This window comes from Buteo buteo, chromosome 24 (assembly GCF_964188355.1).
Source record: "Buteo buteo chromosome 24, bButBut1.hap1.1, whole genome shotgun sequence".
NCBI lineage: Eukaryota > Metazoa > Chordata > Aves > Accipitriformes > Accipitridae > Buteo > Buteo buteo.
In genome coordinates, this window is record NC_134194.1 from 509,929 (window position 1) to 535,424 (window position 25,496).

General features: G+C 46.0%; 2 protein-coding genes across 6 annotated transcripts in view; one reads left to right on the forward strand and one right to left on the reverse strand.

Moving 5' to 3' along the window:
• DPYSL3 (dihydropyrimidinase like 3) overlaps positions 1–534 on the forward strand; it is a 41,715-nt gene extending 41,181 nt beyond the window's left edge. For 2 of the 4 annotated variants that reach the window (XM_075056288.1, XM_075056291.1), the window contains exons 14-15: positions 19–240; positions 337–534. In XM_075056288.1, coding sequence (XP_074912389.1) covers positions 19–240; positions 337–425 — 311 coding nt within the window. In that variant the 3' untranslated portion in view covers positions 426–534. The remainder of the gene's footprint in view (positions 1–18; positions 241–336) is intronic. The other 2 variants (XM_075056290.1, XM_075056292.1) reach the window with 1 other exon arrangement.
• A 2,590-nt stretch (positions 535–3,124) lies between these two features.
• Positions 3,125–25,496, reverse strand: part of STK32A (serine/threonine kinase 32A) — a 36,184-nt gene continuing 13,812 nt past the window's right edge. For both annotated transcript variants that reach the window (XM_075056245.1, XM_075056246.1), the window contains 9 exons: positions 23,510–23,683; positions 19,973–20,010; positions 14,945–15,034; positions 11,291–11,388; positions 9,234–9,350; positions 6,646–6,771; positions 5,456–5,584; positions 5,015–5,079; positions 3,125–4,584 (listed from right to left, as the gene is read on the reverse strand). In XM_075056245.1, coding sequence (XP_074912346.1) covers positions 4,494–4,584; positions 5,015–5,079; positions 5,456–5,584; positions 6,646–6,771; positions 9,234–9,350; positions 11,291–11,388; positions 14,945–15,034; positions 19,973–20,010; positions 23,510–23,683 — 928 coding nt within the window. In that variant the 3' untranslated portion in view covers positions 3,125–4,493. The remainder of the gene's footprint in view (positions 4,585–5,014; positions 5,080–5,455; positions 5,585–6,645; positions 6,772–9,233; positions 9,351–11,290; positions 11,389–14,944; positions 15,035–19,972; positions 20,011–23,509; positions 23,684–25,496) is intronic.

The following is a 25,496-nucleotide window of genomic DNA, read 5'->3' on the forward strand; positions in this document are numbered from 1 at the left end:
CCTGCGTGTCCCTTAAAGGACATGGCCAGAGCTGCCCGTCCACCCCTCTGCACCTTGCAGTAGAAGCAAGAAGGACTGTGGCCACGGAGGTGCCAGTGCAGCATCGGACCCTGGTCTTGCAGCATGGGTCTGTTCACGGAGGAGCATCTACAGTGACATTCAAGCCACTGCTGCTCTCAGGGTCTTTCCTGGAGTCAGAGAGGGAGCAGGTTGCTGTAGACAGCCTCAGGAGGCCCTTTGGTGAGACCCCAGGCTGCCTGACTGCTCAGTGCTGTGAAGAAAATGCTTTTAACTTCGCTTTCCCCCTTCACTTTGTGCTTTCTTGTCCACTCCCAGGTACCCAGATTGATGAAGGAGTTCGCTCAGCGAGCAAGCGCATCGTTGCGCCCCCGGGAGGCCGCTCCAACATAACCTCCCTGAGTTAAATGTCCCTGCCGAGAAGGAAACAAAATCCCTGTTCAAGCGAAGGAAGAAAAATGGTACATTGGTGTTTAAGAAGGAAAAGCAAATAAACCTGTTCTGAAGAATAAATAAGCCTCAAGCCTTATGTTTCACAAATGCTACTTGCTACCTAGCTTTAAGATATTGCTTCATTTTGTTTTATGCATAGCCTTAAAATTCTGTTGTTGTTGTTGTGGGTTTGGTCGGGTTGTGTTTTTACTCTTCCTTTCTGTATGCATGCCGCTCAGACAGGTCACTTGGTTCAGTGTGTTATTCGTGTTGAACACGTGTGGGATGCCGTGGTGTGGGACAGCAGGAACAACCCGGCGTGAGTGAACCGGCCAGGCAGGTGAAGTGACAGGGGCCGGCCAGAGGCGCAGTGTGGGACGGGGAGGGCAGGTTTATGGAAGCTGGTGGGGGCAGGTGGGTCTGTGTCGTGTTCATGTCCTTCGTCTCCACACAGCGCTCGTTGGCGTTTCACCATGAGGGCCATGGTGGAGCCCAGATCATCTCTGTAACAGCTGTCACAGCGCCTTGTGTAAGGAGTTTTACTACTTTGTACTCTTTATTAAAAAAAAAGCTGTTCCTTCAAACAACTGGTGTTGCTGGTTGGCTTTTTTCTTCCTCAGGCTGCTGCTGCTGGGCAGGGGTGATGTGAAGCTGTGCCCTCTGGGCAAGCTGGGCAGTGGGACTCCAGGAGGGGCTTTGGACTGTGTTTGAGCTACAGTGCAGAGACAGGCTGTCAGATGGAAACGGTGCGGTGCTTGCTGCTGTAGGTGTTGGGGTATAGGTGTAGCTTCTCAGGCAAAAGCAAAGTTATTGGCAAAACAGCGTGTTGCAAGTGTTTGTAAAAGCCTGTTCAGTTTGTCCGTGTGGACTCTGGCTGTAGCTGGACCTGGCCATCACAGGCTGTTAACACCTGGCAAGAGCTGTGCCTGTCATCTGTGTGGTGACAGAGACCAGCTCCACATGGCACTGCCTGGGCATGGTGTTTGGGTCTTCCCAGCTGGGGCTGGCTTGGAGGCTGTTTTCTGTGAGTACCTGTGAGTTAAATGCTCCCTTTCTATCAAGCAGTGTTTATCAAACTGAGGGTCACAGCCTTCTAAAGCTTGCAAAGCATGCAAAAAAAAAAAAAAGATTTTTTAAGTATTACAAAAATTAAGTGTCAATTTAGGCTGTGCTAAATAAATACACTTTTTTTTTTCTTCCTGAAGTATTTGACCTTGAAATATTTATTTTTACATGCCTGCAATGCAGACAGGACAAGTTGTCCATGCAGCAGTCCTTAAGGGGCCGTGCCAGAATAGTTGTGCCAGGGGTGGGGAAGGCTGTTCATATTTAGAAGTTTTGTGAAGTTCTGCTATCAAGTAATTAAAGATTTTTCCCTGTTGCCTGGTAGTGATTAAGCTGAGACTGTGCCTCTATTTACAGAGGAAGAGGCGAAAGGAGAGATGGTTTTAGAAGTCTTTGGGGAATTTTTAAAGATGCGATGTTCTTACCATTTAAGTTCTTAAGGGTTTGTTTTTTTCTCGTCAGCCAGTACAACGGTATTTCAACAGATTTTTCCCCAGCGATGAGCAGGGCTAGTTTCCTTGTCTGGGGCCCCAGATAAACATATTTATGGTGTACAAACTTCTCCACTATGCACACCAGAGCGAGGCGATGGTAGCTGTGCGCTGAGTGGGGGGCAGGTACAACTCTTGGCACAGTCCCTCTTGACTGTGCCTGGCCCCAGACCCAGTGTAGGACTGGGCAAAGAACAGAGGATCAATGGAAAACACTGCAGGTGCTCTGGCTAGCTTCCCTGGGAATGACAAGTCTGGAGGCAGAGACATGGAGACCCCTACTCTGCTCAGAGGTCTTACTGCTTGAAAGCAAGCGTTGCTGGGGAAGGGGAGAGCAAAAACACAATGATACTAATTTGGTTGTGCTGTGAAAGGTGGCTTTCCCATTGCAATGACCCCCTCTGAGGACTCTGATAACCCCTTACTGGTGAACTAATTCCACTGCAGCTTTGCAGCTCCCTGAACAGAAGGGTCATGCTTTCCCGGTTGGTCGTTTCCACCCTAGCAGCACACAGCGATGCTGCTGCCCTCCGCTCTCCCCAGCCCTGCACACACATACTGAGCAGGGGAAGATGTGGCTGCTGCGTGCCGGCAGTAAACCCAGTAAGGTCATATGCTAGCTAGGGAGCAGCTGGCAGTGGGACACCCCACCAGCGCTGTTGTAGGAGGGACTAAAGCTTATTTTTAGGGGTGAACTATGACTGAGGTACTCAGTGCTGGGATGCCCACTACCTGCCGCTGCAGAGGTGGAACAGGCAGACAGGATGTTCTGGTCAGTTGCTCAGACAGGCAATCCCCTGCCTTGGATTCAGGCTTGCTCAGGGGAACGGAGATGTTCCTCTCCCACCAGTCACAGGGATGGCTGCTTGCCTGTGCACATGCGTAAATCACACATTTCCCAAAGCATACCAGCCAGACATCATCAGATCAATGAGAGAGGGATTCTTTGTGTGTCAGTCCATCAGAAGCAGCTATGAAGACCACGGGGAAGTCTACTGCACACAGTCTGTGTCAGTAATGGACTGAATCCACAGCTCCATAGGCAGAGGGTGTCTGAAATCAGTCTTCAGCTGGGGAAAAGCAGATTTAAACTGAGAGTCCAGTAAAGTCCTAGTGGGCTCTAGGCAGGAGGAACATTCTAACTTGCTGTGCAAGTAACCTCAGAAGTAACATTGATTTTGGATCATCTGGGAAGGAGCCTTTCATTTGCTGTTGGTTTTATTCAGGTTTTTTTTTAGTTGATCAGACTTAGCCAGAGAGAAAGATAGGAAGGCAGAGGGGATACAGAGAACACCTTTAGGTAAATGGGAGGCAAATGGTTCATCACGCATTCATTACTGAGAATAGGAAAAACATCAAATAGGGAGGTGAAACCTCGGGTCTGCCAAAGCATTTAAATAATAGCATCATTCCCAGCATTACTGTAATAGAAATGCTTTGTCCAGTCTCAGTCTTGGCAAAGACCACACCAGGAGCACAGCTGTTCCTGCAAACAGTAGCTGCTTAAGTTGGGCATGATTTCAATGGTAGAGAGATTAAAAAATACACATTCAAATTCACCTCTGATATCGGAAGCCAAAACCCATCAGACTCAGTGAGCTGCAGCAGTTTAATGTGATGGTGAATGGGTTTTTCAGGCTGTCCTGGAAAAGCATCTGGATGCTGGTTATTCACCAGTGCCTGGCTGTTACCTTTTCATTTCCACATCTGTCTGCATGCTTTGACCACGCACCATGCCAGCCCCGCTCTCCAAGAAATGGGTACAGGAACCAGCATGGACAGAGGGGGGGACGGACGGGAAACCTTTGCTGCCTCCTCCCAGCTAAGGAAGGAGCTCATCACCACTTCCAGCCCTCCATGCCCACACTCCTGAAACATTCCCAGGAGTGTCTGCAAGCAAAGGCCATCTCTGTTGCTATGCTCTGGTGGAGATCCTGCAGCTGAGAGCAGCCTCTTCCATCTGGAGCAACCAGCTGTGAGCCCATGCGGGAGTCCCGACCTCCACAGAGCCTGGACCCACAGTGCTGTCGCAGACCTGCCACTAAGACTGATACTAGTGATGACACCTCTGCAAATGATGCATGCTCAACCCTTCGGTTACGCTGCTGGCAGTTGCCTGGCAGGCAGCACTAAGGGCTGTGATGCTGGCTAGCCAAGCCAAAAGGGTGAATACTGGGTGGCGTCTCATCCATTTTCACACAGTCACGTTCCACCAAGAAAAGCAAAATAATAGGATCTGAGTCTAACTGACTGTGGCAAATCGCAGAGGCAGCACCCACAGCCTCTCCCCCCATGCCCAGGGTCTGCCGGCTGTGGAGTGGAAGGCAGAGGGAGCGGGTGCCCCAGCTCCCACCCGGCCGCCCTGTCCTGGGCTATCGGCAGTGTCCTGGCAGCAGTGGACAAGTCCGGTGGCCCAGTATCGTGAAGGTGGGTGGGTGGGTGTGCGCTGGCCCCACGAGGAAAGCTCCAGCAGGGGCTGTGCTGCTCTCAGAGGCTGTTGTTCTGGTTGTCCTCCTTGTGCGCACCTCTGCTTTTTGCCAGTGTTAGGGTCTCCTGGGTGTGGTGGTGGCGTCTCACCCTTAGGGAGAGAAAGGGATGGTTGAGCTGTGATGGAAAGCCCAGGCAGTGCCAAGGCCCACGCCGTGGTGTGGCTGCCTGGGAGCATCCCCTTCCCTGGCATGAGCTGCCACTCGCCCCACAGGGGCTGCGCTGAGCCCCCGCAGCCCCAGGCACCCGCAGCCCCAACAGCCTGCCTGCACAAATGGGGCAATTACTGCAGGTCTAGGCTGTGGGACCAGCCCTCCACCTCAAGAACAGAAATGCCACGTCAGTCCCTGGCAGATGACAGATAAACAAGCATTCACGAGTACCTGCTCTCCTCAGCAGCCTCGTTAGTAAGCTCCTAAATCCCCATCTGCAGCGTTCACCAAGATGGCCCAAACCCCAAGTCTGTCAAAGGCTTTGACAAGGGCCAGAGTCTCTGAGGCTGCCTCTGTACCAGGACTTACTTTTCTCTGTTGAAAACAATGAAGTCCCTCTGGAGCATCTCTAGGTGCTTTTGAAGATGGCAGGCCTTTCACATTCGAATAGAAAAATAAAGAGAGAGGGAATAAATTCACAGTTGACACAGAAAGACATTACAAGGACAATTTCAAGGAGGTATCTCTGCATCTTTAGGTATAGAGCATCTTTAGCACTGCAGGGGGGAGATGGCGTTAAGACTCTCCTCTCATACAAAACTGGTGCATATACATGCTGCCTTCCATGAAAGAGAAGATGCGGAAGAGTTCTGAGAATAAAGTTGGTCACAAGGGAAAACATGGTCTGTTTAAACAGTTTGCTGTTCTAGCAGCATCTAGCAGCATCTAGCTGGTCTTGCTAGATGGCAAACAGTTGCTTGGAAAATGAGAGGATTCCTTGACCACATGCTTGTACCTGCTTGCTCTCACCTGGGAGGCATTGCTGTTGCTGTTGCCTTTCTCCTTCTTAGCCAAGCGCTTTTTTTTCTTGTGAAGAGGTTTGGATTCCAGAATCATTTCTTCCAGTTCAAAGGTTGGGTCACAGTTCAGTCTGCCTTTCTGGAGGGGAGAGAGAGAGGTGGCCTTAAGTGATCAGAGCCTGTCTTGAAGAGTGTCTCATAAATTGGACTGCATCTGGAAGCTGAATTTTGTAAAAAATAATTACAACTGCACACATAGCCAGAACACCTGCTGTACTTCTTACATATTTTATCAGTTCCTTCAGCCAGGAGACATTGTCAAGGTGTGACAACTGCTCTTTTTGTGCTCACTGCTTCTACTCTGCCCTTTGGCTGCTTCAAAGTAACAGTGAGCACGTGTGTCTTGGCTGGGCTGCACCTCTGTTGGGAGGAGCACAGCAGTCTGCAAAACTGGTTTTGAAGCAATATATGTACACCCACCACAAAGAAAACCAGCAACAGAGGGGGAAAATACATACAAATGACAAATATTCATAGTTTAGCCCAACTTCTGTTTGGCTGAAAAACAGTCAGAGTAACACTGCACACAACAGTCCTTGGATTATTTTCTCTAAGTGTTATATTACATCTGTGCTGTTTTAATCCAATTAAAAAAGGATCAGAAACACTAATCTACTGTATGTGTTATTTTACTATGAACAATGGGCTTGTTAGGGAGAGTCATTAGAGGAAGAAACAATTATCATAAAATGGCAGGTGACCTCCAGGCTGCTAATAAGCCTATGTCTGTTCATCCTTTTTTTTCATTCGAAGAGCTGGTCTGAAGCTGGGCTGCTAAGAAAGGCAGTTCAGTGCAGGACAGCTCATAAGCACTGTCCGCATGTGTTTCATCTAGCATGCCACAGACAGTCCAGAGTGTGTAAGACCAGTTCTGCATCCAGAAATTCTGGGAATATTATAAACAGAGCAGATCAATTTTGAGGCACCCACACTCTGTAGTCATCCCCCACTACTCCTTATTACACCCACAGGAAAGTGAAAATTTTGCCCTTGCCTCTCTCTTCCCCTGTCCCTTACGACAGCTGATGCTCTTGTGGAAATTTGTAAGAACTTCCCATGATCTGCTGCGAGGTGCGAGGGCAAGCTGCAGAGTGTCACGCTTGGGCACATTGAGAACCTTTCAAAATCAAATTGCCTTACCGTGGGAATGAATTCTGGCATTATCCTTTTCTGGAGAACAGCATCCCAGTTCACATTGGACAGATACGGAAAGTCCTGGATATCTTTCAGCTGAGAAAAACGCTTCTCGGGGTTCAGCTCAAGCAACTGCAGCGCGAGTTACATGGAAGAGGCGAGAAAGTGAGACTCTGAGATGCGAAATCAGAGATTAGGTACATACAGACATGTCTGTGGCAGAGTCACACCAGGTAACGGCTGGGGCAGGGAAACGACCGTCAGACTTTCCAATGTCTATCTCTCAGTAGCTGCTTTTTGAAAAGGAGCCAGAATTGCCCGTGGCAGGTGGAACTGTCAGAGGGTGCCGGGGACCCGCCGAGGTCTGCGGTGATGGCTGCGATGATGGTGTGCGGTTAGAGACCCCCTGGAGACAGAGCTCCAGGACAGCCTTGCCTGTCACCGCCAAGCGTGATGCCGAGGCAGGTTTCCAGTTAGGGCTGGACCGCAGGGTCGGCCCAGCCGCACCCTGTGACAAGGAGCAGCTGCTGGGGACACTGGGGACACCGCGGCCGCTGTCTCCATCGCTGGGGTCAAGGACGCGTCCCGTGGACACCCCAGCGAGCGCAGCGCCTGGGGCCAGCCACACGCACCATCCGCCATCCCCGCGGGCGGACGTGCCGCGGGACGGGGCTCAGGACACGCGGCGCTGGTGACACGCTGCATTAATGCTGGCACTTCGACCGGGTGCCTCTCATCCCTTGCTCAGGCTCGGATTCCCTTCACCAGCATAAGCGAGGGGCTCACAATCTTTATTTATTCTCATTTTTATGAACAACTTTTATCCCCATTTTAGGAGCAAGTCATGAGGCAGCACAGTGATATTAAACAATTTGTCCAAGGTTAAAAATAAGCATTATTTCAGAATGGAGAGTTACACTCATGCCTTTGTGTTCTCAATTTAATACCCTATCAGTAAAACAGCCACTGTCTTCTCACCCTAGTAATGGAATGTTCATAAGTATAATTCCAGTGTGAAAAAATGTATTCACACTGCTTATTTCCACCATTTTGCTAACATTGCCATAGGAATTACTTGTGTGGAGGGAAATGATTGAGGTTTGTCTCTGAACTTCAAGGATTCAACATTGCATAAAATCCTGACAGTATGCCCTCCAAAAATCTAGCAGGAAAACCAGACAATCCAAACCCTCCGGGAAGGGGTGGATAAGGTGACCCCCTCAGCTCCCACCTCGTGCCAGCGTGCAGCTGGCTGTGGGCAGCAAGGGCTGTGCAGAGTGCATCACCCACAGTTCGTTTCCTTCGGTGGAGCTCTATGCTCCAGCCCTAACGTGAACGATGCAGCTCTGCTATGAATGATAATTTGCCTTGAACATTAATAAATACAAAAAGTCACAAGAGATGTTTGAGCCAGGACAGAACCACAGTTGGCCTCATATATAATACATCTGACTGTTAAACCAGATGCAAAGGGGCACTTGGAAATCTAAATAATTGTGACATTGCATCATTTATTCACAAGGGAGCCTATATGGCTTGTGGCATGTTGTGGTCCAGGGAAAAACTTCCGACATAACACAGAGGACATCCGCAGTCCTATATTACTGTTAGGCTTAATGAAATATTAGCTCCATTTAATTTTAAGCAAATGGAGATATTCTTCAATTTTCTTCTTGGAAAATATGCCATGATTCTGTCTCAGCAAAGAACTGATGTCTCATTTTCATTAAAAAGTTTGAGAGCATTTCATTAGAGATGACAAAATACTTCTACATACTATTTGGAACAAAAAATAGATGAAAGCTACATTAAGAACTACTTTATTGCCTACACTTAATTGAAAATTAGAAAACTACTTACATACTTACCCAAATCTGCAGCTAGTGCTGTTATACAGGGTTCAGTATTTCAGCTTTGCTGCCACTGTATGCAAACAGTGTCTGACACTGGCAGGCAATAGTTTTGTTTACTGAAGAAGATAGGACTTCACTTCAAACATGACTTCAGCTTCAAAATTATTCCAGTAATGATTTTTAAGCAATTTTGGTAACAGCTTTATTAAAAAATAATTACAGTGGTGCATAAACCACATGGCATCAAAGGATTTCAATAGTATCAGCACCTCTTGCAAATCTTTTCATGACTGGGAAAAATGTTTTTTAAAAATTAAAAAAAAATTGCTTTTTTTTTGCCAATTTATTGACACATATATTAATATCTACTTCTAAGTTATGTCATTCCAGAGAGACAAAGTCACAGGAGAAACTCTGGAAGCAAAGACCGCATGTGTCCTTAGAAGAGATGCATTAGCAGCAGCTGCTCTTGCCAACACAAACTTCATCCCCATCAGTCCAGGATGCAGTACTGCTAGCTGGTTATTACATTAATGCGGCTACAACATTAAAAGCTGGATATTTATCATATGGTACCATCTGAAGGTCACTAACACTGCGTCTGGACACAATTTGCGATGAATCCCCACAATTTACTGCAAAGGCTACACGGCACGATGGAAGGACTCCGCTGCTTTCAGCAGGCGCCCAGATACAATACATCCCAGACCCTAAGCCACCCACTTCCACGGCTGCCCTCACCTTTTTGATTAGTGACACCATGTCCGTGGACCAAGCAGCAGGGTACATCACTGTAGCTGTCTTGAACACGTGAGCGATTTCATTTGTAGAAGTGTTGGAGCGAATATGATACGGCCTCTGAAAAATGCCACAAGGAAAGCATTTTAATTTAGCTATTATTTCAGACTCCTTGGGAAATCTTTTTAGAGAAAAGAAGCTTCAAACAAAGTCTGTTTGTACATTCCCCAAGCCTCCCATTAAAAGTCTCTGCCTGTGTGATCGTAGCTCAGTCAAAATAATCATGTCAGCAAGAACAACGATAATACCTAGATATTTAAACAGCATGACAGACAGGAGGCAAAACCCAAAAGTCAGAGTCATTAGCCAGCTTGTTTTGCTTGGCCTTTTCAATATTTGTATCTTAAAGGGCTACCAAAAGGATTTTATATACATAGTGCTGTGGTTGGAACATTCCCAATATTCCCTGCAAAATGTGTCACTGTTTTCAGTTCTTCACTCATGTTGGAGATGACACAAGTAAAAAGGAGCAGGATTTCTCCCGCCTATCCAATCAGCTGAAAAAACGATGTCCCAGGAAGGGTTACAAGTCCCGGGGGGGGCATCAGGCTGCAGGATGACCCATCCCTTCTGCCCCCGACCAGTGTCATGGCAGACGGGTGGCTGAGCCGTCTCTGAGGAGCGCTTGGCCGCACACCGCCGGCTGGAGCAGAGCCATGCCAGCCCGGCGCCGCTGAGCACCGGGGAACTCAGTCCCAGATGACTGCAGTGTACGGTCGGTGTTACTGTGCAGGTACTCACGTCCGCGTTTAACTCCCAACTACAACAATACTACTGCCTTACTTAGAAAGAGAATTTACAATGGTAGAGTGTTTCCATTTTGAAAGATTCTCGATTCCCAGATTTTTACAGTATTTTAGGGAAATGAGGGTGTTAAACGTGTACTTAAAAAAGAGCAACTATAAATTGTGAGATCAAATCAGGTCTGTTGTGCTTAATGTTCTTAATGTGTACTGACACTAGATGGACCTCAAGGTCTCCCTTCACTTCCCCCGTGCGATAACCACCTCTGGTGCCACCATCTTACCATGGCTGTGCCATCAGGTTTGAACACCTAACAGCGTTTCTGCTCCCATCTTTGGAAATGGTGCCATCAAGTCAAAAGTCAATGTGATGAACAGTCCTGCCATTCATTTAACATTACAAGTGGAAAACTCAAATATTACATTAATATGTTTACAGGGGGCACACGGCTCCAGTTACCCAACAGGTCAGACAACCATGTCCCCTTCATGTGTACTAACTTGATCACTCACAATTTGAGAGACACAAATTCATTTGAAAATATGTTCTTTAAAATATATTCATCAAAACATTTTTTTAGGCATTCTGCAGAGACTGATGATAGAAGATCTTAAAAATGTGTTTTGCATACTCATACTGAAAGAAGAGGTTTCCTAGCCTCACAAGATTTTAAACAACCTTTCGCTTAGTAGAATGTAATTTAAATAATTTTGTCCCACTTTTTTTACACAACACTTCCAAAATACTAATGTAATCATCTGTCTACAAGGTCCCCAACCTTACCTGAGTTAGAAGCAGTACACTGACGTGACAGGCAGGGATTGTGCTTTATTAATAATTTACACATTGCAGTTTGCTTTTGCTCAAACTGCTCAATTGTATTACAACAGCAATGAGATTTTTTTTCAAGTTTTCTTTTTTCCTTGCCAGATGGGAGCTCAAAGTAAATGATATTGCAGCACAAACTTCAGGAGTTGTCACTCATTTGCCTTGCCCAGCTTACACCAACCCAGAGGCCCTTGGGCTCAGCGGGGAACTGTCATGACATGCTATTCTGTATTGTGACAGCTTCTCTGAGCTCTTAGCTGTGATCACAAGAACTCTGGTGAAGATGTGGTTTCTGCTTCTTATGCTGTAATAACCCCTAAAGCCTTGAACTTGGCTCGGCCCTTTCACCCCTGGTACAAGGCATTAATTTTTCCAACAGAGTGTTTAACGAAAGAGACGGACGGAGACAGGAGCCGCGCGCACAGTACCCGTGTCCTGAGCAGCTCATAGGCGGTGATTCCCAATGACCACCAGTCCACAGCAAAGGAATAGCCGGTGGGTTTTGTGGAGTTAAACATTTCAGGTGCTGTGAAATACAGAAAAAGGAAAGTTTGCCTTGCTGCAATCTCGAGTGGAAATGAGCAACACAGAATGCTTGATCCATGCCACGGAGAGCATCCCTGTTATTCTGCCTAGGACACAAATTAGCATATTACCCATTACCACGTCTTTGATAATTTCTGCTTTTTTCTTCAGAACAATGGCATATGGCTGCTAGATTGGGCCTTTACCAAAACACTGCTGAGGTGGACACGAATCAGAATGCATGGGTTTCCTTGCAGCAATTCATCTTTTGGTCTTTGTTAGGTTCCTCGACTGCTGTCTCAGCCTTGCAGTGCAGAAACATCCCACACCGAGAAGCCTCAGTGCGGGGGGAAGAGCAAACACCCGTGTGTGTAAACCACCCTGACGAGCACGGTGCAGCCCGTTGCTGCTGCTCCCTGCAGCTGCATGGCAGGACCTGCCGACCTCACGTCCTGCTCGGCACCGAGCGCCGTCTCAGTGTGAGCCAGACCTGACCCAGTTCCCAGCACACCAACTTAGCCCAGATATTTGCCTGCCCTGGGAACAGATACACCTTGAAACCTTGACCCTGCTGACTAACCACATGCGCAATTAGCATGGTACAAAACTTCTTCTACTGTGTTAAAAACCAAACAAGTGTTTCAGCTCCTCTGTGCCTTACTCTCCCCACTGGTGAAATGGGACTGTCAACAATTTCTACTTCAATGGACTGTTACAAAACTTAATTGGTTAATGTGTGTGAATGATGGGATGGCCTTGAGAAACAGGTATACTATCACCTTTGTAACTGGAATGTTTAATGTTCAATAAACACAATCCAATTCATTTGGATTATAGAATGTTTTATACAACTCCTGTAATCACTAAGAGATTCACCAATTAATTTCCTACATTGTACAAAGCACTAAAAATCCAGCTGGCGTAGAGCCCTTCCAGCGCAGCCATGCTCCTGCTCCTGGGGCACCCGAGAGCCCCACGGTCCCCTCCACATGCATCTCTCAGTGCTCCTCTGCCCTCAAAGCTCAAAAAGAATAAAACTCCTTTAGCTGACACAGGACTTGCCTGTTATCCCACAGTAAATGTTCTTTGGAATAAGGACTAACCCTAATTCACTGAATCTAGGCATAAAATTGGCCTGAGTTAACTCCTCACGTCCCCCAGAAAGCCTCTCTGCCCTCAGCTAGTGCTCAGCAGATCTTCACATTGGAAAGCTGTTCCCGGTCCACTCGTATCTCTTTGTTCATATTTAAAGTACTTCAATCTGGCAGAGCCTAAATACAGCCTCACACAGTGAATGAAAGCAGCTCCTTAGAAACATTAATATGCAGTGTAAATGTAGACATAGTGCCAACTGCACCCTTGGCAGGGAAAAGCAAATTTTAACTGAACGAAGCCTGAGACCACAGTTTTTTAGGAGGTTACCAGGCTAATAGGAAGTGGGTGGAGGCACAGACTGAAATGCTCTTTCTTAACCAATAAATTTTCCTTTTGAGAGTAAGGAAAAAAAATATTGTAGGATTTTTCTGTGAGCTGGGAGGCAAGAATTGCTCTAAAAAAAACAAAACAGGGAGCAATGCTTTCTTTTTGTGCATGTTTTCCTTTTTAAAAGGATTGCACCAGTGATGCAAAGGTGAAAGGTCAACTTGGTCATCTTGATAAAAAGGAGATTCCCAGGGGATCGCTCTAAGGGATTTGGCTATGCAACAGCTGTAGGGAGGCTCATTATTTAGGGCTGAGAGACAGTGTTACTGCATATGAAAGTATGTATTTTGTGTGGGAGGGGTTGTGTTAGCTGTATAGAAGTGCTTTTGAGTATTTTTGCTTCAGTTAGGAAAGTTGAATTTATGGTTACAAAGACTTTTCTGTGTCATGTTTGCACAGGAGTTCTTTTAGCATTAGCTCAGGATATTTGTCTCTGGTTCATTACCTGCATGCTCTGGCCCCAATTCCTCCCAGGTATGTCAATGTTATTTTGCTTTATGTTTATTAACTGTGCTTGTGTGGCAAGTATCAAGTGGGTCTCTTACTGTCTAGAAGTCAACTGCTTCACTGATTTGGATAGTAAGTGAACAGAAGTAAGTTTTCTGTACTCCCCTTATAAAGCAGAAAAGAAGCAAATCTTTTTGAGTACTAGGGAAACAAGGTCTGCACACAGAGCAATAACTGTGTGTCTTCCTTCCATGCGTGCATGTTGATTTGCTGATGAAAACTGTTCCTCCAGCTGACCCAAGGCTGCTGTGGAATCATCCACCCACCCCAGAGTCACTTTGCCACATGAGAATAGCCCCCCATGCACTCCTACAGCTGCCTGACAAGTGTTCTTGCCTGGGACTAGTCCCATACCATTGCCTGGAGATAAAAACCTTCCTAAAAACTGCATTTTTTTTGTGAACTGAAGAAAGAAGGGGAAGGGGATGGTATGCAACCAGCCCAGATACTCAGCTCCGTGGGTACCTGGAGGCTGGTACCATACTGCAATAGCACCAACAGTGTTCTCCATATGGCACCAGCGTGCAGATGGGCTAAGCACTGGGGAACCGACTCAACAGCCCTCCAGAGCCAGGCTGTGGCTTTCCCTTCTGTACACCTCCGTTTCCAGGGCTGCACGTGGCTGGTTTTCACCTGTTGGCAGAAATAGCCATGTCTACTGCTACTGGCAATGTAGGTACAATATCAGAGCTTTTCAGAAAGACTGAAAAATAGGCTCCGCATTTATCTTCCAATTGTGGCAGCCACTTCTGCACCAGCTGTGCCTTGCTTTCCTACGGGCAACGCACATCCGTCACCACTGTGCTCTGCAGCCTCCAGTTACAATAAATTGCCCTCCTGTCCTGCTGTTTGAAGACAGGATGCTGTCCTCAGTGGTAGAGATCAGACCTAAAGCCTCACTTGCCTTTTTCTGTGTCAGCCTGACACTAGAATATGGGCTCTTCCCTACTGCACCAAACAGATGCTGCAGCCCAGGAAAACAGTGAGCCTTAAGTCTACTCACTTGGTGTAAACAGAGAGTGATGCTAGCTTTTAAAGCAGCCAGTTTTATAAAAATTCAAATTATTGCTAGTGATGCAGCAGTGTAAGACTTGTGCTAACGTACTGAGGGACCAAATACAAGCCTTTGTGCTTCATTTTCCTTCTCAAGGGTAGGGTAGCAAGAACATTTCATCATTGCTATGTGGCTTGACTGCTGCTTGTGAAATGCTCTGAGATCTCAAGAGTGCCAACTATCTTATTTTATAATCAAAACCATGCTGTACAGTATGGCACTAAAATCTGCATTTGCAGTATGCTTGCTTTCGTCTGGTGTGTGAAATCAGTAGATGGACACACATTTTCCAGCTGCATCAGGGTGCTACTGGGGAGGGACTCCCGCCACGCTCCCCCACAGCACCTCTCGAGGTTGTTCCTCATATCAAACAAATGCATGTGTTTTGTTACATAGCAGGAAGAAAAGAGTTCAAACTCTCATCCAAAAGGACCTCACCTGTATCCCACCACAGCTGGCAAATCAAGCCCATAAAATGGTAATTCAAGAATACATAATTGTCATTGGGTCTTACCCATATACGGCTTTGTGCCAGCAATGGTGGTGACTTGTATTTCTTTAGTCAGCATCGTGGCAATATTGAAATCGGTGATGTGCACATGTCCTGAAAGACAGAGGTTAATATGTAACTTGATTTGCTTTAATTTTGCATGAGAAGCAGCTTTGAATCAGAAACTTAAACTAAAATACTCTACGGAAAGGAGTTTCCAGGAAAAAAATATTCTGGTAGGAGAACTGATAGAAAATATTTCAGCTTGCAGACTGCTTACAGATGGATCTTGTTACATCAAATATCCCCTTATTTACCCTTTGGGGAGCAAAAAAACCCGGAGTTCTCCAGGAAGTAATTTAATGATGACTGTTTTGAGTCTTCCTAGATTTGGCTGGGGGGGGGGGGGGGGGCGGGGAAGAGAACTGAACTTTTCTCACAGAAAAAATTCCACTATGTTTTGGGGGAAAAAAAAAATCCTTGATATTTTTGGCTTTCTAGCTACTTGCCCTTTGGTGTTCCCAGGTACTAAGGACTCTCTCCATTTTCCTCTTTAGAGGATGTCTCTAGAATGGAAAAAAAATACCTTTGGCAGCAAGCAAAAAAGCCTTGCACAAGAAATTTAAACATCATGAACACAGACTTGGGGGGTCGGAATGGTTTCTGCTGTCACTGCTACAATATGCACAACTGCTGCCTGCAAACTGGAAAGGAAATAAGAGAGATGGATGTGATTTGCAAGGTTGAGAAACGAAATGCTTCCACCTAGCTCTTGCCTGTGCTTTTACTCGCGCCTTTTTTTTTTTTTTTTTTGCAAGCACTTAATTTATTATTCTTTATTCACTAAACTCGTATCAGTGAGCAGACCAGCCATGTACAGCAGTACAGGTGATCAATACAAGGCTGGCTTCACTGAAGGGAATTTCTTTGAAACTTGTGGGTTAGTTCAGCCCAATTCTTCTGATTAAATGCAGGCAGTCTTTTCTTCTTCCTGACCTCATGCATCTTCTCCTAAGGCACTGAACTTGCTTGTCCCTGACAAAGGTAGGCTCATTATCAAAAGCATCAGATGTTTTGTATGTCGTGTTCTGCAGACTCATCACCCTCCTCTGCAATAATAGAGGGTGGCTGAATTGCTGTTGTTTCCTCTAACCGCAGAGATCAAATCAAAGTGCTCTCTACTGATGGAGATGCTATGACAATACTTCGCTCAGTCATTAGCTTCAACAGCTAGAAAGCTGCTTTAGTTCATGAGTTAAGGTAGAGTAAGATCACCTTTCTATATCTTGAGCTTGAAGGAAGAAAGGAAAACTTGAGATCCCTCTGGTGAGCCATGGGCACTGCTGGGAGAGCACGAGCGAGGTGTCAGAGCTCACCTCTCACACGGCACCCGACTGATCTCTCAAGAGCACGTGTCCCTCCTTGCAGCTTAGCCTGCTTTACAGAATCAGCCAGGCCCTCTCTTCTTCGGTCTGCCCACTAAAGAATAGGCGTCAACTTGCTGGGGAGTACTTGAGAGAAAAGAATGACACACAACTGTCTTCTCTGGATATGTCCTCTACATCCTTGCATTGTTTTTTCTTTCATCTCCAGCTCTCTTTCCACTTTGCAGGGAGCTGTCTTCATAAATATGAATCATAAAGACTTATCAAGAATTTGATATTCCAAGCACAAACATGCCTTTCCCTGGCTGCACCTTTTAAATTATTCACTTCAAATAAATCACAAGTTTTGTAAACTAGCCCACTTGGGAAATTACCAAATCAAGCCAATGAGGCTGAGGAAGGCAGCTCCGGCCGGTGCGAGGAGGCTGAACAGTGACGGCAGTGTTACAGAATGGGGTGGACTGGGCTACAAGGGATGGCACCTACTGGTAACCAAGAGGGATGGGCTGGGTTTTGCTGCTGGCCTTTAGGGTCAAACTTTAAGGCAATCTCCTGATTGCTCAGCATCTCTAACTGCAGTCAGTTTCAAAACAGCACAGCCAGAGCTGTACTCTGGGCACCGTGTCCTTCCCAAAACTCATCCTGTCTGCCTGAAATTGGCACTTTCAGACCAAGCCTTTGGTTCTGCATTAAGGCAAAGAATTTTCTTATTATATTCAGCACCTCTGCTACTACATAATTCCTTCACCTTTGGTGCAAAAAATATAATGCTTCTGCAGATTCAACTAAGATAACATTTTAAAGAATATGAAACTAGAGACATTAGGAGCTGTGGAATATGGAGGCTCTTGGACAGACTGTGCCGTAACTTTCTGATCTGAGATAAGAAAGCAAATGGGCTATGCATGCAGTGCCTGCATTGGCATTAACTCACCCATTTTTAGCAGTGCCCTCAAGAACCTTTTGGCAGTGGTACAAGAAATAATACTGAGCAAAGCCATTACAGGGCTCTTGCAAAAAACCTCTCAGTTTTACTAGAGATAAAACTGAGCTTTTCTTCAATTTTATTAGACAAATGACCTGGCCAAAAACTCCTGATGAATTAGTCACAATTCCTGGAAACTGCCATCTGTTATATCCTATATTCCCAGGTGAGCTGTGCTGTCATTGAGCCAAATCAATAAACTTACCATTAAAGAAGGAAATCACTTTGTGCTTGGAATGACTGTTGAAGGTGGTCATCTGCTGAGGATTTTTTCATTGTGGGACTGATCCCAATCTCTGATATTGAACAACTGCTTTATTTATTGTACAGAAAGACATTTGTCAGATATTCCACTTTATTTATGGCTCACTTTAATTTCTTAGCTGAAACTGATATGGTAATACAGAATGTCACCAACCAGGGTGACAGAGGCAAACATATGAGGTGTGTACCAAGTTCATGACAGTCAGCAGCAGAACAACACATTTCAACACGTGGCATCAAGAGAGGCATTTGTACTATCAAAAACTTGAACCAGCCTCCTACGCAAAGATCAGATGGTGTGCACAAGGGGTCCCACAGCCTCGTCAGTGATTAACACCAGCAAAAAGGGTGCTGAGGTTTGTTAACAGACATGGGCCTCTTTTGATATGTAAATCTGAAAGGGTGAAGGAGTCACAGCTGGAAAGGAAGATGGACCAAAGGGCAGAATTATGGGGCAAGAGTCTGAAAAATGAAGGACTGAAGTCTGATTGCTGAAGGTCTTCAGGTGCTTCATACTCTCAGGGGACTGGTCTCAATCAAGAACATTATAAAAAAATTGATGTTAGCAAACAGCATATATTTTGTGATCACAGTTGTGAAAGCCTGGTAAAGGGAGAGGAGAGAGAATGGGGAGCGGCAGCTCTGTTCCATGGGGAAAGAGATGCTGAAGAACAAGCACAATCTACTAGGCTAAATACAGATAAACATGCTACAATAACAGTTGCTCTGGGGACAAGAAGAAGTTGAACTGTGTGTGCACAAAGCTTTCTATAGGCATGCGAGGACACACCTTTGCTGCCATGGATGAAGAAAAGAAATACTACAAGTCATAGTCAGAAGGACACTGAAGTCAAGGGTACATCCGCAGAAAATAACTGAAACCTCTGCAACAGACAGTTAAAACTTCACAGCGAGCAGAGAATAGGCTCAAAAATCAACCTAAATTACAGTGTCATTATAGAAGTTTGCCCTGCTGAGCTGAATGCAACTGCAGAGGCAAGCAGAGCTTTTTCCTGTCTGGTTTTTTCCCCTCTTTGGGGAATGCTGACCTACATTTCCATGGCTCTAGTGGTCCCAGCTCCCTCCAGAGTGGCTGTGTCACCCCATTCCTACGGGGCGCAGAGATTCTTGGAAGATGGTGGGAGGTCACCCAAGAGGGTCCGCTGGTGAGGACCGACTGAACGTGGCACCACGCAGCGCTGGCTGGCAGCGCAGCCCTGGAGCCACGGCAGTGCCGGGAGCCTGGCCCTGGCCGGCCGAGCAGGTCCACGGCACATTGGTGGACACGGTGGGACAGAGGAGGGAGGACAGGTCTCTGCATCCGTCGGTGCATGGGGCAACAGCAGGAGAAGCACTGGGAAAGGCAGGAGAGAGGCTACTGCACTTGGAGGCAGAAGCAGCTGTGCTGACAGCTCCTAAATAAATAATTAGCTAGCACTTTGAAATTAGAGGTCATATGCAAAACTGGTAGAGTCTGGGCTCCGGTGCTGCCAGGCAACCCTAGTCACATACAAGAGCCACGGCAATTCCTCGGGAGCTTCAGCATCTCTATTACAGCCTCTGAAATGATAATGAATCCAGATACGCCTTGTCCCTGCACTGACTTTTTCTCTTCGAGTGCCTTGCTGTAGTTGCTAATGAAGATTTCTCACAACAAGCCTGTTACACAGATTTTCAAACAAAATGAAATGACAAAGTGTTTTTCTAATGAGTTAAAAGCTAATAAATATCAGACAATGCTTCACTGTGAGAGCTTTGCCAGGACAAAAAATGTGTCTAGAGAGTAACACTAGAATACAGTTAGAGTTTTGCCTGAGAAAAAGACTAAAGAAAAAATTATAACTAAAGAAAAAATTATAGCAACACCTATAATATACCCAGCCCCAAATCCTCGTTGGAGCTCCCTCCCAGTGTCAAATACTCAAGGAAAAAGAAAATACCTGAATGAAGATTATCTATTCAACTACAATTCATTCTGTTTGTGAGCATACATTACACACAGCCTGCAATTATATGAGCATTTCCAGTCAAATGATTACATTTTGAGTAAGTTTTAAGTAAGACCCAAGAAGGTCTTAAAATAAGGTCTGCTAGGCAATTGACCACAAGCAGCACAAAATGTGTCATCCCTGCCAATGCCTTCTAGGGACACCATGAGGTCAGTCAGTCAGAGGAGGTGTTGATCAAACACTAATATGCCCCCAGAAATACCGCAGCATCACAGGGTGCCCAGTGCCCTGAAGGTATAAGACACCACTGCTCAAAAAGCAAAAGACAGCAACCAAAGCACGAAAGGATGGTCCCATAGAAAGCAACACAAAATGAGGAGAACAGCAGGCACCTAAACTTTAACTTGGATGTCCCATTTCTGACTCTGCTTTTATGCATATGCATGACCACAAAGCAACTGGCACTTACCATGCTCATCCAGTAAAATGTTGTCAGGCTTGATGTCTCTAAGAGAAAAGGCAGAGAAGGAGAGACAGCCATTAGCCTAGAAAAGTGGCATGAAACAAGGCTGCAAAGACTAGGAAAGCCCAGGCTCTGGAGGACACACTTCCAGAGACATCATGCCCTAGAAGGTGTCTCTGCTGGGGCATTGTCTCTGATATGCCTAAATTAAACCCTGCAGGAACAAGAGAATGACTAATCAAACAACAGAAGCAGAAGTGCTGGTACAGGGCTATGGTTATGAAGGCTGCTGTGGGTTGGACTATCAGCACTCAGGTAGTCCACCTACAACGTTAGAGCTTTTTATCTTTTTCCTCCTTTTACTTCTTAATCTGTTTCAATAGTATATTGAGAGCTGTTCCCCATTTACTCAATAAAAATAAAATTATTTTAACACCTTTGTTGTAGAAACAAATGGGTTTCCCACAGTGTTTGTTCCTGAAAAAAAACCAGCAACAACCCCAAAATACTAATACCTATAGCAATGCTGTAGGGAAATGTTTTCTGTGGAAGGGAGAAAGCATACACCTGATACACCTACTGTATTCACCTGAGCAACTTTACAAGACATTACCTGGTTTTAATGAGCTCATTACATCAGTCCCCATTCACCTGTTATCAGCTTGAGCCAGGCACCTGGCAATTTAATGCCCCATAAGGACACCGTCACATACACAAGGCAGGCACACATCCAACAACCCTGCACTGTCCTGATGCTTCCCACCAGGCCCTGGGGTTCAAAGCAAAGAAATGAGCAGGTTTAGGAATTTATCTTTAAAAATGCTATCAGTAAGTTAAAGTTTGAATTCACCTAACCACCTGGAATCAAGAAAAGACAATATATCTAATCATCATATAATAGCTTACTGTTCTCCAGCACCTTCTCAGCCAAACTACTTCCAGTGGGTTATAAATACCAGCTACCTTCCTTATGTCATCTCCCATCACACAGGTAAGCACAGGGACAGACGTCTTTATCAAGAGAGTACGGGGCAGCATCAGGTAAGTGGCCGTAAGTTTTCCCTGTAAGCACAGCAAAACTGTGCCACAGGTGAGAGCCAAACAGTCCAGATGGTCAGAAACACTGTATTTGATAGCAAAAATGGTGATGCCACACTTGGTATTTTTGAGAAAACACTAATTTAAGCAAAAACTTTAAGAAATGCTTCAGCAAAAAGAGTTTGAAAAAAATGGATTCTCTGAATCCCTTGATACAAAAATATTTTCAGAGTTTTGAAATGAACCACAAAGGTTTTTGTTTCTCATCCAGTTTTCAACCTTTTTTTAATTATTATTTTTTTAATTTCCACTGGGGCCTTTTCTGATCTCACTCAGTCTCCTATGCAGCCTATGGAATTACACCAGCACAGTGAGATCACTCCCAGGATGCAAACAATGAACAGGGATAATTTTGTTTATTGATTATTTGTATATTTATTTTTATAAACTGGTTATAACATTTCCTAGCCTGAAAAAATTAACAAATATTTCCTATTCTTCTACATGTAGGTAGGAAATAATTCCAGCCATCAGTCTGTGTTTGCTGTCTCTGCACAGCTTTGTTCAGACAAAATAAGCAATCGCTCGCCTGTCTCCTGGTGTTCCCAATTACAGATGTTGCAGTGTAATTGATTCAGCTCAGTCACTTTATCAATCTAATACTGTCCCACTGGGTTACAGTGTTAATTAAACAACTTGCAAATTTTACAGACCTCCATACATGTTTTGTCGTACTCGGTTCACCTTAAACACGTATAGCTGCTTGAAATACACACTGCAGCCTAAACTTTAGCTTCCCCAGCTATATTTACCAATAACTCTCTGGGAAATCCCAGGAGTTTTGCTCTTTGGCTGTCCTCTTCATGCCTGCTCTTAGGCTGCAGCCGTAGTGGGACGCCAGCCCACCCCTCGGCGATGCCGATGCCCCACGACTCAGAACGGGGACCGCAGCCCCTGGGCACCCTGCGCTCCTGCAGCTATCGTGTCTTTCCTCATTACGAGGAACAGTCTCCTTCTCGTGCAGACTTGTTCTTGCAGCATCGAATCGTGAAGAACCTCTAGCCCCTTAGTCCTACAAACACTACTACTAACTATAAGACCTTACTAAGAGAGAAGGATTTCTTCCCCGTGCTTCCCTTACACCTGTGCCCCACTCAGTTTGTTCAGGCCAAGAGCGTGAGGATTTACCCCTCGCTGCCCCAGACAGCGACAGCTGTCTCTGCATTTCACAATGTTTAATTCGTGCTCATCCATTATTTGGTGCCGGCGAGCAGGTGCCATGCGGAGAGGGCCAGCGCAATGCCCCCGTCACCGCACACCGGCTTCGAGTCCCAGACCACAGCAGTGCCCACCGGAGCCTGAACGGGACAGCTGGGATGGCCCGCCTGCCAAGATCAGGTGCATCAGAGTAGAAATCTATGCAGGTACAAAACAAAACAAGCAGCATGCAAGGTGAGACTCCTGAGAAAGTGGGAGCTATCCCCAAGGAGGTCTGGCTCCAACCGCAGTAGAGCAAAACCGCTCTGGGGCACTCCACAGCTGCAGAGGACGTACTACAGGCATGGCAAGCATCAGCCTTTCTGCTTTCACATCTTGGAAACGGCAGCCAAATGCTACAGACATGAACAGGCATTAATCTTCATCAGCCCTTCAACAGCATGTTCCTTCCCCTACTAACAACCAGGATCATTTCAATTTTAAATTTTGTACCATGCTTTACTGTTACATGTCACAAGAACGCTCTTCTGGAGTGATGTTTGTAAATGAGATCATCTTCTCCCCACCTTTATTAACTCTTTGCTAGTCCCTCCCTGCTCATAGCCCCTGTTAGCAGCTACTAAGTCCAGACCCTTGGACCCCCGAGGTTTACATTGCCCAGTACCGCACTAGGAAACAGCTGCAGATCCATCCGTCTGGAGCCAAACCTGCCTCTCCAACCAGGGAAAAGCTCTACCTCCTCTGTTATTTTGCAGGTCTTCAAACGTGTGGGACAAGCTCAAATATTTTTTCACTGGCCATGAAAAATCTTGGTGCCCAAAAGGAAACTCCCACCACTTCTAGAAAGTGATTTAACCTCATACAGAAGAGAGCCATGTTTGGTCCCATTTCTTGTCTTTCAGGGCAGTACAGAGAGGAGCAAAAGAGAGACACCTTCAAGTGTGACAGCAGGGGAATTCTGAATGCTGATGCCTACCCTCCCTGGATCAGGATGGACACTAATGAGCTACAGCTAATTAAACCTATTAGAGACAGCTTTCTGCAGGATCAGCAAACAAATCAAACATGCTATATCATAGTTACCTCAGAGGGAGAAATAAGATGCTCTCTGTTGTATATGAATTGCTTTTCTTTGGGAAGCCTAGTGTTTTACATAAAAGCAAACATATGTGGGAGAATATTTTGTTTAGCTCTTAAGCTTCTATTTGTTCTTTCGTGTCAAAGAGGAACAAGTCTGCCCCTTCTGCAGCCTACAAGCATCAGTCCACCTGTGAGGCCCCAGCTGACCTGTGGATGATGTGTCTGCTCTGGAGATAGTCCAGGGCCAGCACCAGCTCACAGATGAAGAGTTTCACAGTGCCTTCTTGGAACCTCACGTTTTGCTGGAGATGGTAACGCAGGTCCCCTCCAAGCAACAGGTCTACAACCATGAACATATCTTCTTCATCCTGGAATGAGTACCTAAAATGGCATAAGAGTGGTTCAAGGATAACAATATTGAAAAAAGACAGGCTGTAAATGGACATATTGTACCTCTGGGAATACTCATAATTTCCTGGAACTTTTTCACTTGGGAAATAATAATTTCCTGACCTTCCCATGCTCCATTTCCCGCTGCGACTAAATTCGTATTGTCATACTTGAGATGAAAATAATTTAGCTTCAGATCCACAACAGAGTCAGAGCAGCTTGTATGAACAGCTACCAGCAGGCCCACTAGAAGAACAGGAACCCAACGTTTTTATGTTGAACTTGTTACTACCAGCCACTTCAAAAGCAAAGCCACATCCAACCCCTCCCAAACCCATTACTCTAACACAGCCTGCTGCCGATTTCCTCCCCCTAAGCGTTGTAAAGGGAGATGGACGGGAGTCTGACAGGCGGGCACAGCTCTCAGGTGTGTTTATCACGGGGTGCGAGTGCCAGCGACTGACAGCACAGACCAGTAAGGGCCCAGGAGGTGTGGACCACGCATTTTTATTTTGGGGAGGACCTCACCCTAATGCTTGTTTATGGCTTGCTTCCCGAGTCGCCGGGCGGCGTACAGCGCGCACCAGCTTCGTCTGCTCAGCAGTTAACAGCCGGTGCCAGCAACTACGAGCTAATGGAAGTGCTCCTCTTAGGACGCGCCGGGAGGGAGACGGCACCGCTGCCACCCACAGCGCTCCGTCAGGAGAGGCCGGCCGCAGGCTAGAACTAAAACAGCCGCCACTCAGCTGCGGAGCGCTGCAGCTCCAGAAATCACCCACGTCACGTCTGTGCTGGCGCTCTGTGGAAATCGTCCGCAAAGCCTACGCTGCCCCAGCCAACACTCACGTACGGGAGATCCCTTCGCTTGCTGCGAAGTCCCAGCTGGCCGAGAAATCGGTAACTCAATACGGCAGTGGAAATTGAGCTTGGAGCTCTGGATGAACGCTGTCTGCTCCCCTTGGGGTTCACACTCAGCTCTTCACGGTGGACATGTCATCTTCTCTGAGCACCCAAGGGAACTGGCCATAGGAGCAATGTAGAGAGGAGCCCTAAACCAGCATGCACAGCCCTGCCCAGACTCACAGCCAGTAAGTAGATCGTGCACCGGAGGCACTCATAACCAGGCTCTGCGTCTCCTGGCAGCAGCCTGTTAATAAACCCATTTGCTCAACACAACAGGGGATGCAGCTGCTATCTGCTGTTTCTCTTTAAGTGACCTCATTTGATGCAATTGTTTACCAAGTGTCCCTTTGAGACAGTCTAACAATCAGCTATGAGCTTTTTTCTCATGGATTTTTTCTTACTGATACACCAGCTTCTTGATGTGATGAGCAGCACCACGAACCAGAATAATACTCCACAAGAAGCTTATAGTCTGTGTATCATTCAGAGTGCCGGAAAGTTAAAGGCTATACCCGAGGCCAGGGATGACATGATAAGAACAGAAGTAGGGAAACTCAGATGATTTGCTCTGTACAGGTCTATACATAGCCTGTTTAGTTCTCAGCTACTGAGTGAGTTTTGCCTGGAATTGCTTGTGCAAGTAGAAGAGCAGTTTGGAGATCTGTCCAAAGCTTTGGGAGGTCTAGATGCATGTTCTCATTCATACCCTAGTTAGAACAACACTGAATGGCAATACCGTCAAAGTCATGAGAGTTTACCTAACAGCATTCAAGTTACAGGAGACTTCGAAAAGGAACACAAAGTTATTCAAAGATTTGTGATATTCAATGTGTTTTAGCCTCATTTTTTTCTGTTTAGCATTGATAAGTTCTACCTCATTCTAAAAATAAATCCAATATCC